A 13,687-nucleotide genomic window follows, 5' to 3' on the forward strand; every position below is an offset into this window, starting at 1 on the left:
TTTTATAACTCAAACCCTCTATTCTTGTCAACATCCTGGTCAATCTTTTCTGAACCCTCTCTAATTAAATAATATCCTTCCTATAACAGGGCGACTAGAACTGCACACAGTATTCCAGAAGAGACATCATCAACATCCTGTACAACCTCAGCATGATGTCCCAACTCCTATACTCAAAGTTCTCAGCAATGAAGGCAAGCATGATAAATTCCTTCTTAACTACCCTATCTACCTGTGACATAAATTTCAAAGAACTTTGTACCTGAACCTTTATGTCCCTCTGTTCTACAACACTACCCAGAGAGAAAGTGAGGACTGCAGATGCTGGAGAGTCATCCACTGCCAAACTTTTCAGCATTACCTAGGCCCTACCATTAACTGTATAAGACCTGCCCCTGTTTGTTTTACCAAAATGTAATACATCACATTTGTCCAAATGAAACTGCATCTATTGGAAAATGGACAAGAAACAAGAAGGATTAATGGATGCTTTTCAGTCTAGAGGATTGATGAATAAAGTATTTGACAGAATCAGTGTTAATGCGTTATCTGTATTCACAATCTGGACTTTGGTACCATACAAAAATTTGCAAATGACATTAGAAGAGAAAGTATATTTAACTCTGTGTGACTTGACAAACAAACTGTTAGATTAGACAAATAGATGTTGCAGGGATTATGAGATTATGAATTATGTGAACTGGAAAATGGACTTTGAACATTACTGGATTGCAAAGAATTTATCATGTGATTTCCCGGAACTGCGATTAACACGTTAAAGGAAACTATAGTGTATTTGCTATTTACAAAAGAAAAGGTGACTTTGGAAGGCAGTCTCCAGCAATATTTTAGAGAGTGATAAGGGTGGAGTTTTATTGCTTTAATTGTTGAGCAAACATACCTGAAAAACCTGAATGGGTCACTGCTCTTGTCATCCAGTAATAGTCTCTGGACTGATAGAATGTGTGTTTTATCAGTACACACTGAAAAGCTGTAGATAGTTGTTAGAGAGGTTTGCTAGGATGGTGTACGGTCTCTCATAGTTTGTAAGAGTCAGAACTTGAAGGTGAAAGCAGGACTCTCTATTATGTTTTAACAGAATAGTTTGAAACAAAAACTGATTCAGTTTCAAATATAAGGTCTTCCATTTTTCATCTGTATCTGAAATCTGCTCTGAAGATTTTCCATCTTGAGCCTGTTGACAAGAATCCAAGGGAACTATGAGAAAGTTACTTCATTTTACTCTTTCAGTTTGAAATCTTTATCCATAGGGTTTCCATATCTTTTCTATTCATAATTGTCCTGCAGAGCTGCGTCAGCCATAACTTTGCTTTGTGTATAAATGTATGTGTGCTTGGAATTAAAAGGAAGAATTAAAGGGCTAATTTGTATGGTAGTTTGATAACCAGTTTTATGAGTTGCTTGAGGAATTTTTTTTCCTCGAATAAACATGTATTTTTTTGCTGATTAAAACGTTTAGTGAAAGTCTTTCTTCTAATTAACAGTGATAAACAGAAACAAATCGATCTTGTTTGTGATTGATTATGATTCTTATACTTTTGCAGTACCTTGTGGAGAAATGGGACTTGATTTCCTCCCACCTGAGTTGTAACAATGAGGAGGTAAAGAATAATGGGGTGGAAGAAGTGTAATAGGTTCCATTAAAGATGTAAGGGGTGCAGGTCATTCTGCTATAACATGCGTTTCGTTGACGCAAATGCACTATAATGCTATTGATGAAATGAGGACACTTTCTGAAGCACAAACTTTTAAAACATCTGTTGGTTGTAACACAATTACATTAGAAACCATGTTCAAAGAGTCGGCAAAATGTGATTTTTCTATAACACAGAGTTGCGGAAGAATGCAACTATCGCATTATAGAAGAACTACCTGTATTGTATATTTCAAGACAGAGGGCAAAACAAGAATACTTAATTAATTTGATTTAAAAACTGAAAGAACTTAGATGCTGTAAATCAAAGACAACAATAGAAATTGCTGGGAAAGATCAGCAGGTCTAGCAGCATCTGTGGAGAGAAATCAGAGTTAACGTTTCTGCTTGAGTGACCCTTTCTCAGATTGTTTTGTTTTGGGAGCATTCACCAAGAAAGGCCAGCACGGAATTATAAAAGGTGAACTTTTCTTGATCTTGTTGATTATGAGGGTCACTGTTAGTTTGGATAAACAAAAGCTTAAAGATAGGAAATAGTAAAGCATTTCCTAACTGAAAGGTGGTAGACAGTGGTCTTCCCCAAGGTGCAATATGAATAACTTAGTTCTTAAGTTTTTATGCCTAGGTACTTGTACCTAAGATGGCATCGTGTGTGGTGACATTGAAAAACCTTTCACTGTATTCCTGTACTTTTGTATTTGAATACATTTGATAATAAAGTCTACATCTGAATCTTAACCATTGCAGCAGATCATAGATAGGCTAGCAGAATGGGTAGACAAGTAGCAGATATAATTTGAATTAGAAAAATGTGATGTGACACACTTTGAGGATATGAAGAGGGAGTATAAATTTAATAGTACAAGTCTAAAGACTGTCCAGGGAAAGAAGGACCCACACATTTGTGCTTAGATCCTTTTGGGTGCAGGACATAATGAGAGAGCAAATAACAAACCTTTTGGGATCTTGGGCTTGACAAATATAGGGAGTGAGTACGAAAGCAAGAAAAATACATTCAACCCTTATAAAGTGTTAAGCCATAAATAGGGTATTGCATCCAGCCTGGTCACCATATTTTTGGAAGACTGTGAGGGTCCTTGAGAATATGCAAAGGAGATTTACCAGAATGGTTCCAGGATGACAGGTTTTAGGTACAAGGTTGAGTTAGAGAAGCTGGGCTGTTTTCCTTAGAGTAAAAGAAATGAAAGGAAAACTTGACAAAACTGACAATCGTGGCAAGCTTAGTTCAGGTAGACAACGAAATTTGTTCCAATTAGCTGATTGTGCAATGACTAGTGAACCCTAATTAAAGATAGGTAGGAATGTGTGTTGGAGAATTCAGTCATAACCTGGAACTTTCTACCTACAAAGATGGTTGAAGCAAAGACAATCAATATTTCAAAAGGAAACTGGATAGGCATTTGAGAAAATTAAAGTTGTAGGGAATGGGACATGATAGAATCCTTCCATGGTAACATGAAAGGGACAGTGCAGTTCAACGGCAGCTCTTCTGAGCCCTTCGACATCCACAGCAGTGTCAAAAAAGACTGTCCTCACTCCCACACTCTTTGGGATTTTTTGCTGTGCTCCTGAAACATGCCTTTTGCACCACAACGGAGGGGATTTACCTACACACTAGATCAGATGGCAGGCTCTTCAACCTAGAGAAAGCAAGGACTGCAGATGTTGGAGATCAGAGTCGAGAATGTGGTGTTAGAAAAGCACAGCTGACCAAACTGCATCCAAGGAGCAAGAGAATCGATGTTTCGGGCATAAGCAAACCTGGCCTGCCTCAGAGGCAAGATAAAAGTACATGTGGCACTCATTAGGGATGTGCTGTTTGCCGATGCTGCTGTAGTTGCAACACACACCGAGCCAGAACTTCAATCATGACAGATCACTTCTCCCACACTTGCAAGTATTTCTGAAGAATATAATCATCTGGGACAGGACACAGGAGCACCGCTGGTCATCACCTTCGACGACTATGTTCTCAACATCGTCCATCAGTTTACGTACCTTGGTTCTACCAATACTGACAACCTCTCCTTGGACACAGAGATTAACAAGAGGATTGGAAAAGCAGCCTCAACTCTTGCTCGTCTCACGATTTGAATATGGACAATCCCAAGCTGACAGTGAAGACAAAAATGTCAGTCTTCAACGCCTGCGTCATACGCACACTGCTGTACGGCAGTGAAATGTGGACCACATATGCCAGACAGGAGAGGAGACTGACAACCTTTCATTTGAGGATTATCTGACGTATCCTGGGCATATCCTGGCAAGACAGAGTGTCCAACGCAGCGGTCCTATCTTGCGCTGGCCTTCCCAGCATGTACACTCTGCTCAGGCAGGGGAGACTGCATTGGCTGGAACACGCATAGAGGATGGCTGCATCCCAAAGGATATCCTCTATGAAGACCCACAGGGTGTTCCCAGCTGTGCTACAAGGACATCTGCATGATGGACATGAAGGCGCTTGTTATCATTACGGAGTCCTGGGAAAGGCTTGCAGCTGACCACATGAGATGAAGAAGCACCTTGAACCAACACCACAAAACAGGGGAAAAGAAGCTGATGAGTGCTGTAGCAGACAAGCAGATATGCAGGAAAGAGTGCGGCAGCTCTAGCAGATCAACGAACACATATAGATGTGACCTCTGCGACCGGGACTGTCATGCCAGCATTGGTCTCTTCAGTCACAAACGACATTGCTTCAGGGAAGCAGAAAGCTAGAACAACAAAGATGCAACCCATGGTCAGCCATGACCGAAAGCGCCTCACAAGGGACACACTGGCGTGTTCTCCAGAGAGCCAGCAATGACTTGACAGGCAAATAGCCTCTTTGTGCTTTAATGACCCCATAAGCACAAGTAGGAAATGTTACATTCAGCCCCATAAAAATTATTTGAAAATAACATTCAGAATATTGTGTCTGGATTTTGGGTACTACTATTAGAAGGGTGTCAAAGTTATTAAGAAGATGATTTCATAAGATGATGAAAAGATTGAGAAATTTTTGTTTTGAAGAGAGGTTTGTAAAGTTATGCTATTTTCAGTATTATTTCCACTTAGATAATACTGAAAATATCATTATTTTCAGTAATAATACTTTACTGAATAATAATAAATGCTCTTGCTTCAATTTCTACTTCTAGATTTGAGTTAACCAATTATTATTAATTTTATTATTAATAAATAATAATATAAATAATAAAATTAATAATTGGTTAACTCAAATCTAGAAGTAGAAATTGCAAGCACTAGCATTTAAGCATGCAATTAACAAAGGAAATTAAGACAAAGTTGAAAATTACTCTCCCAATAAACAAGTCCTCATTAACTGTAATTTTCCTTTGCACCTCTGAGCTAGCTGTTAATCCCTTTCTTTCCGCTGACTGAATTTGCTCCTCATTGGCTTCCCATCTGTTGTTTCACTTCTTTCAACACTGCCAACTGCTATTATCCTTATTACCCAACCCCCACCCATCCCCAATACATTTTCCATGAGCTATTATTCCCCTTTCCAACTGATTGGTTTCTCTGCTTTCTTCTACTCTTTGCTCTCCCTTCATCATCAAAATTATATTCCTCTCACTTCTCTTTGGCTTCCCCTTATGCCTTTCCTTCTTCTCACTTTTCCTCTCCCCTGCTTGGTTTTTCCTCCCCTTATCTCCTTGTCCCCTTATCCTCCATTGTCAATCCCTAATTTGACTGCTTGTTTGCAACATGGCCACATATCGACTAATTATTGCTGAGTGGTTACTGCATTTCATTTCAAAATGCCTTAAAAGGTGCCATGTTACAGTATCACACAGCACAGGAGACTGTTTTGTCTAACATGATACTACTTTTACATAGAATATCTGTATTGTCATAATTTGACCATATATGTTACACTTATAGGTGAAATGATATTAAGACTTTTCATTGTTAAATGCCACATAACTTTAGCTACAGAACTAAGAGAAAGTTATATTTTGGAAATTCATAAAGAAAGTTTGTGACTGTCTACAATTGCAAGCTCCAGCCACCAAGTGTCACTGTGTAACAGTCTCAGCTTGTATCAACGCATAGCTACATGAGTATCAGTGGGTAAACATTAAGATTAGTGATCTCCGATGGAGAGTATTGCATACGATGGTCCTATGCAATAAGTGTTTAAATAGATTCATTGGGTGCCAGGCCACGTGCAGTTTTTTGTGGCCTGGAGAAAGCTGTATTTCATGTTTATGCTGAATGTTTTCATTTGCAGCCCTTATTTAGTTTCTTAAAGAGGCTACTTTTACATTTTTATTTCTACTTTAGCCCAATGCTCCTGATGCATGGGCAATCTGTGCTGAGGAGAGTGGGTAGTTTCTTCGTGGACCTGTTCCTGGGCCTGACCAAGGTTGCCATCAACAGGTCCAGGCAGTGGGCAGTGGAAGGGGTCATAGCCAATAGCTGCGATGGTGAAAGAGCACAGCATGTCAGACAGCATCCGAGGAACAGGAAAGCCGACATTTCAGGCCAAAACCATGCTTGGGTGTCCATAGAGGGGATCATACAGTGTCCATCAGACCAAAAGATGCCTTTAGTGACTGGTGGGTACCACAAGGGCTGGAATGCATTATCACCTTAGTAATGATATTTTTATTTAATTTTGATAAGTCTCTGTTTGTTAACTTCCATAAATCTTTTCATTTTTAAATTACGGAATCCCACCAGTGCAGTCTAAACCATTATTGTACATTTAAAAGGATAAAGATATTAAAAGGGTATTAAAGATATTACTATGTTTTAATCATTATGGCTTTGCAACTCTGAGAAACTTGTTTGCACACCAACTTATTAATTACTTTTCTGTCCACTAAATGTTTCAAATGTAGTCAAGCACAGTCATGCTTTTGGTCACTTAGGCAATTTCCCAATGTACAACAATGCTTTGCATTGTGGTAGTCAATTAATTTAAGCATTGTCTGGTGCCGCTCAGAAGTTCTAATCTACCATGGCAGTACCTACTGCATTTGCTGCAGAACAAGACAGTGAGCTAAGAAGGTTCATGACTTACTGGCCTCTGATTTTTCTGGGCCCTTGACCTTCTTAGCCAGTTGAGCGTTTTGCTTCTGCTTCTTTTTCCAATGCCTTCCAAACAGTCAACCTGCAGAGTTCATGGCTCTCAGTAACTGTCGCCCAGTTGTCAGTGTCAATATCCACCATCTTTGTATCTTGCTTCCCAGTGGGAAGAATCAATAAAAACATAATACATGGAAATTAAAAGACTAATTGTACAGGAGCTCCATTTTAAGGTATATGACACTAGTTGGGCCAGGTCAATGTTCACCATTTGCAAATTTTACTTGTTTTATTCCTTCTGCATTATAGGCACCCATGTAACAGAGGTATTGATGCTACTGTTTCACACTCTCTTACCCAGCTTGGACATAACATCTATATAGCAAAATCTGCAGCTGTTATCTTCAGCATCAAGTGACAGATTGCTAGTGATTGTGGAACCTAAATATGCAGAGTTGTCAGTAAGAGAGTGTGGTGCTGGAAAAGTACAGCAGGTCAGGCAGCATCCAAGGAGCAGGAGAATTGACGTTTTGGTCATAAGCCCTTCATTTGGATCCCTGATGAAGGGGTTATGCCCGAAACATCGATTCTCCTGCTCCTTGGATGCTGCCTGACCTGCTGTGCTTTTCTAGCACCACATTCTCACCTCTGATCTCTAACATATGCAGTCCTGACTTTCTCAAAGTTGGCAGTAACTCCAGCATCATTTGACAATACTGACAGTTGGCAGTATGGCAATTTCATGGACTATGATATTTGTCTTCCTGGTGATGATCATCAAACAGAACTCTTCACAGTCATGATAGAGTCTGTCCATTTTCCAGTACATGTGTTTCTCAATATGCAACATTAGTATGACATTGTTAATGTATAGCAACACTCTAATTTGGATTTGTATGTTAGGCAAGTCCGAACAGCTTTCTGTCAGTTCTGGTGTGTAAGTGAGCATACCCCCTGTAGATGGCCTGAAGGCATATAACAGCAGCAAAGAGAAAAATATCATAAGTGTTAATGCCACAACAAAACTTTTTTGATCCCGTGCAGCTCAAAAGATCCCGATATTGCCTTGACAAAGCTGATCTTACCATCATGTTCTTGTGGAGAAAGGAGATCACACTGAGTAGCTTCAACAGGCAGCCAATTTTCTCCAGGGGCTAAAATAGAGAGCCTCTGCTCACACAATCAAATTCCTTGTGTGATTGATAAACACAATATGTAATTATTTCTTTTCTTCATGGCATTTCTCATACAATTTCTGGACTGAGAAGATCACATCAGGTGTAGATCTTCCAGTCAGAAACCACACTGGAATTCTATGGTCTGATCTACATGGCAGTATTGGCATATACTTTTCTAAATGCCGAGCAGGGAGTTACTTCAACAGTTGTTGCAATTCCTGCAGTTGCCCTTATTCTTGTACACAGTTAAACCTTGACATCATGCCTATGCTGGGGCTTGATCCCTCCAAGAAATACCAAGAAGTTTATTTGGATACTTTAGGAGTTGATATCCTATGGTTGACAAATTCAGGCACTTAAACATCAGCATCTAGAGCTTTGCCTGTGACAAGCAAGTCAATAGCTTTGCTAAACTCCTCCACAATAGGTGCAATATCCAGTGCTGTAATGCAGGTAGGCTTCCATAGTGTATTTGCTGGGCCTGTCTGCAGCCTTTGACATGATTGATCGTATTATGCTCCCCCATTGCTTCTCTTCTATTCTCCAGCTGGTTAGGACTAGACTCATCTGGTTCTTTTCCTAATTGTCTGATCACATGCAGATAAATATCTGCAATGTCTTCACTTCTCACTCTCACATCAGTAGCACTAAAGTTCACCAAGAATTCTTCCCTGGCCCTCTCTTATTTCTGTTCTGCATTAGTGACAATAACACCATCCAAAAACAAACATCTGGTACCCCATGTATGCTGACAACACCAGCTCTAAGTGACCATTACTATGCTCAACCCCACTACTCTTTGATCTGTCACACTGTTCAACATTCAGTACTACAGGAAGAGGAATTTCCCCCAACTAAATAGTGGAAAGGTTGAAACCATTGTCTTTGTTCAGAGCACAAATTCCATTTTTTAGCCAACAACTCCATTTGTCTCTGTGGTCATTATTGCACTGAACCAATTAACTTGCAACTTTGATTTGCTTTTTAACCCTGAGATAATATGCCAACTCCACATCTGCAGGATTAGCTCTACAATATTGCCCCTCCTGACTCTGCCTCAGATCGTGTGCTGTTGAAACAGTTTTCCATGCCTTTGTCAAGTGTAAACATGACTGCACCCACGCTGTCATAGCTGACTTTCTATTTTTCAACCACCATTGACTGGAGCCCATTCAAAATAAGATCAGATGAAACATGATCTAAAGCAGGACATTCAGCCATCAAACCTATATCCTAATTCAATAAGATCGTAGATGATCTAATTATAGCCTTCACTCCACTTCCTGCCTGTTGACCAGAAATCTGGATTTACTCATCAGAAATCTGTCTAATTGAATTGATTTAGGTCATTGAGTCAAGTGGGACAGAAAGGACAGAAAATGGGTGGCAATGGGACAAGGGAAACCTATGTGTAGAAATGTAGCACATTCTTATGATTAAACTATTTGATGCTCAAGCAGGCAGACCAAACAGTACAGTGTGTTAATAAACTTGTATAAAAAATAATGTTTGCCTTATTAACAAATGTTACACACACATAGCAATTATATATATTTCACTTTAGCTTTAGTGATATGAAACTTAGGGCCCTCTTATGGTGTAGTGGTAGTGTCCCTACCCCTGGATTGAGAGACCAAGGTTCAAGTGCCACTTGTTCCAGACGTATGTAATAAGGTCTCTGAACAGGTTGATTAAAAAATTGGTTAACTAAATTAAAATAAACACTCAAGGGCCTTCATTCTCACTTGCTAACTTATTTGACTTGAACAATGTGACTGTACACAACTAGCTCAAATAATAAAGCCGAAACTGACTACAGGTAGATTCCATTGTATTTGGGGAGGCAACGGCCTTGTGGTATTATTGCTAGGCTGTTAATCCAAAGGCACATGAAATGTTCTGGTACCTGGATTCCAAATCCTGCCAATCCTGCATATGGTAGAATTTGAATTCAATAAAAATCAAGATTAAGAGTCTAATGATGGCCATGAATCCATTGTCAATTGTCAGGATATACCCATCTGGTTCACTAATGTCCTTTAGGGATTGAATCTGTCATCCTTACCTGGTCTGGCCCACATGTGACATCAGACCCACAGCGATGTGGTTGACTCTTAACTGCCTTCTGGGCAATTAGGGATGGGCAATAAATGTTGGCCTGGCCTGCGCTGCCCACATCCCATGAATTAATAAACAAAAATTATCAAAACATCACATAGTATTCACTTTCTTTTCTTTAATCTCTGCTTGTTTACAATTTTCAACAGTGCTGATAACCTTCCATTACCTTACTGAGGGCTGTGAATGGTTAGTATTTTCTCCTGTGGTTCTGCCTCATATAAGCTGGTTTAATTACTTTCGCATGGATGTGAACATGCAAGTATCACCAGTCTGAATATTGCTCATTCAAAAACTAATGAAGCAAGAATAAGGTATTAGGATGATTAAGGGCCTGGTTTCCAATTCGATTTCAATCTATACAGGTTTTGTATCTGCTTTTAGAATTACAAAGCTGATCAAGTTGAGAGTCAATATGAATTCTCACCGTCCATGGCAGATTGCTCTTCGGATTCATCAGGAGATGGAAGCCATGATTTTGTTGTCTCAGTGCTTAATATCAACTGCTTGGATAAAGAATTGTAACTCCGACTTTGGGCAAGTGTGGACCTAAAAGTACAATGTCAGAGTTAAAAAGATTGAAATTTTGCTTTGCACAATGCTAAGTATGAGACTGACTCAAATTCTTAGTTTTCTCCTTTCTAGATACATCGTCATAAGCAACCTGTCTTCTGCAACCATTAGTTTTTTAAAAACCATTTTTAATGTTAAATGTGTTGATTTTTCATTATTGTTCTATAGTAACTACTGTGTGTGTTATTTTTGAGTTTTCAAAAGGTTTAATCTGAAATTAAGTATACCAGTAAACATCACTTGACAGAGGTTCAAAACCAACTACTGACGTGTCTTTCCTCAGCTGGCTGACAGCAAAATTATTTTCTGGATTAGTGGTGCTGGAAGAGCACAGCAGTTCAGGCAGCATCCGAGAAGCAAAATTAGTTTGGTCAATGCTACACTCTGATCAAATACTTTGCCAACATTCCTGGCTAGACTAAGATGTGACTAATGACCACTTGGACAGAATATTGGTTCCTGCTTCAGGAGGGCAGGGAAAAGTCAATTTCTGAGAGAAAAATATTATAAACACACAAAACAAAGGGCATAGCAAAGTACAAATTAATACAATCTTAGTAGGAAGTATGGCCTGTTTTTCATATTTCCTAATAATTGGTGGTTAAATACCTGACTTGGTATTTAGCCACACAGGCTAAGTTGATACAGATTCCATCCCTTGACCAGGAATATACAATATTCTAATATTTTGTGTGCATGCATTTTCTGTCACTTTTCCTTATTTTTCTCTGGTTTATGACATAATAAAACTTTACTCTTTTACTCAAGAAGACCTTGGAATTGGTGCTTTTCCATTTTGGATCAGAATAACTAAATTTAATTGAAGTAGCTACATGCTTAAAAAAGATTATTGCAAAGGACCAAGATAGGGTTTAAAAAGAGAACTGATGATGTCTCCTCATTTGGATTGAACAACTGTCAGTTCTTTTTGTTTTCACACACATTTGCTGAGATCATATGCTGGTAGGAGGAAGCAGAATGGTGCAATCACTTACCCAATTATGGGAGATAAACTCTTACACTCACTAACATAGTAGATCTAGATTCAGGCCGACATCAACAAATGTATGTCACCCAAGGTTGGTGGATGGCATAGGGAGATCCAAGAAGGATTTGAGGGAGGAAATGAATTCTGAAAATCTCATCGTCTCCCAAGAATGACTCCTGACAAAATGTATACAAGTTATTTTTTTTTCCCTAATGTTGAATGTTTTCTGACCTAAATCTCACTATGGATGCTGGATTGCTGAGTGTTAAGAGCTTGAAGTGTATATATTTTTCGTCTTACCTATGAACTTCAGGAGGGGTGCGCTGAATTTTGGTGCTTGCTTCAATAACCTCTTTTGCAACTCTTCCACTACAAGCAACAACACAAATGTTAATTTTTTACAAATTTCTAGTTTAACCTTATGAAAATAACAAGCAAAATCTTCTCAGATCCTGAATGATATGACTGTGGTCAGAAATTTAGGAAAATAGGGTGAAGCTTTTCTCAGCATTGAGACTGACAGCTTGCATTTTCCAACCAAACCCTGGATGGTGAGACAAGATTCTCACTAATGAGTTATCACTCATTATCATCCTTATTAAATGCAGGTTCCCATTCTCCCACTCTTTTGACTGAAACTAGACATTGAGAATTCCTGACATGTAAATCTGAGCATATACCTGAGCAACTCCTCACCACTTGCTTCTCTGAGCTCCATCTTGGACACCCAGCATCTCAGACATGTTCATGAGCAGCAGCTACGTGCAATTCATGTCCATTGCAGCTGACATGTGCCACTTTCTGCACTATCACGGCACATCACTGTTCCTCTTACAATACACTTCTGAACATCAATGTTGTAATTTGGAGGGCATTGGCACCACCGATTGTAATGCTGTTGCACAAACACTTTGTCCTCAGGAATAGGCACCTAACTCACTGACTGGGCCAAGCTAATCTGAGCACTCAATCACTTTATGCCTATTTAAATATTCACAGCATCCTGCCTGGTCTTGTCTTGCCTTGTGTTTGATTTTTTGCCCTCAGCTGCATCTTAAAGGCTCACAGTACTTTGTCCTGCATTGCACTTTATTGCAGACATAATGCCAAACAGCTGTCATGCTGGTCAGCAATCAACTGTCAAGAGGGAGTGAGTGCATATTTTATTGCAAGGCATTGTCTTATGTCAATCTCATACCTGCTCCATGTGCCAGCCATACACATGCCATATACACATCAATGTATATGCATATGTATCAACCAACTCGTGTCTCAAAGTCTAAGTGGAGTAGTCCTATGGGGAGTAAAGTCCACGAAGACTCTCTTCAGTATGGGATCCTGGCACTGTAAGTCAAAGGCAGTCTCCAATATCAGCCCAAAGGCTTGGGAATGTAAGGTGATCAGCCAGGAGCAGATTAGTAGAGGCCTCCTAATGTCAATTGTTGCATTCAAAGTTCAGATGGAGATCATGAGATGCATGGTTGCTAACATGTAGCTCTACCATCATGGCTGTTGCTTTCAATGTTCATCGGGCTTGCAAATTCCTGATAGTCCAATAGTTTGCATCCTAGCTGATTAAGTGGACTGCTATGATCCTGCCCACATGTGTGGTAATGGTACTAGGGAGCACAAACCTATTATCATCTCTCAGGATGACTGCATTCATGGCCCCAGCCAGTGTCCTAGCTTTTGTCTCAACCAGATTGATGTCATCCATGCTTAGATGGTGTAGTTTGAAACCGGGTCCATGATATCCAGAGCAGTTCAAGGCATCAGATAGCTCCTTGAATGGAAGTTAGCACTCTTTCACCAGCCATGTTGTGTCCATTGAGGTAGCATTGTGGAGGAGCACCAGGAAGACAGCTGTTAGTAAGGCCCTATTGAGGTTCACAAGAACGACTGATATGCTCTTGGGTAAATTTGTTCACTGAAAAACTTACTTGTTGGACTTCTTTGATTTTTGTTGGGAAATGGGACTTTTTGGTATTAAGTCTGTGGTTAGAGAAAGGCTATCTAAGTTAGAGTGGCAAAGACTTTACTGAAGAGAAACCTCACAATACAATGAGTCACATTGTGTCCAGATTTTCATAGTGCATG

General features: G+C 39.5%; 1 protein-coding gene across 2 annotated transcripts in view; it reads right to left on the reverse strand.

The window, feature by feature from the left end:
- frmd3 (FERM domain containing 3) overlaps window positions 1-13,687 on the reverse strand; it is a 218,239-nt gene that overhangs the window by 25,156 nt on the left and 179,396 nt on the right. For both annotated transcript variants that reach the window (XM_072585508.1, XM_072585498.1), the window contains 2 exons: window positions 11,891-11,959; window positions 10,457-10,578 (listed from right to left, as the gene is read on the reverse strand). In XM_072585508.1, coding sequence (XP_072441609.1) covers window positions 10,457-10,578; window positions 11,891-11,959 — 191 coding nt within the window. The remainder of the gene's footprint in view (window positions 1-10,456; window positions 10,579-11,890; window positions 11,960-13,687) is intronic.

The sequence above is a fragment of the Chiloscyllium punctatum genome, chromosome 2, assembly GCF_047496795.1.
Source record: "Chiloscyllium punctatum isolate Juve2018m chromosome 2, sChiPun1.3, whole genome shotgun sequence".
In the NCBI taxonomy this organism is placed as follows: Eukaryota; Metazoa; Chordata; class Chondrichthyes; order Orectolobiformes; family Hemiscylliidae; genus Chiloscyllium; species Chiloscyllium punctatum.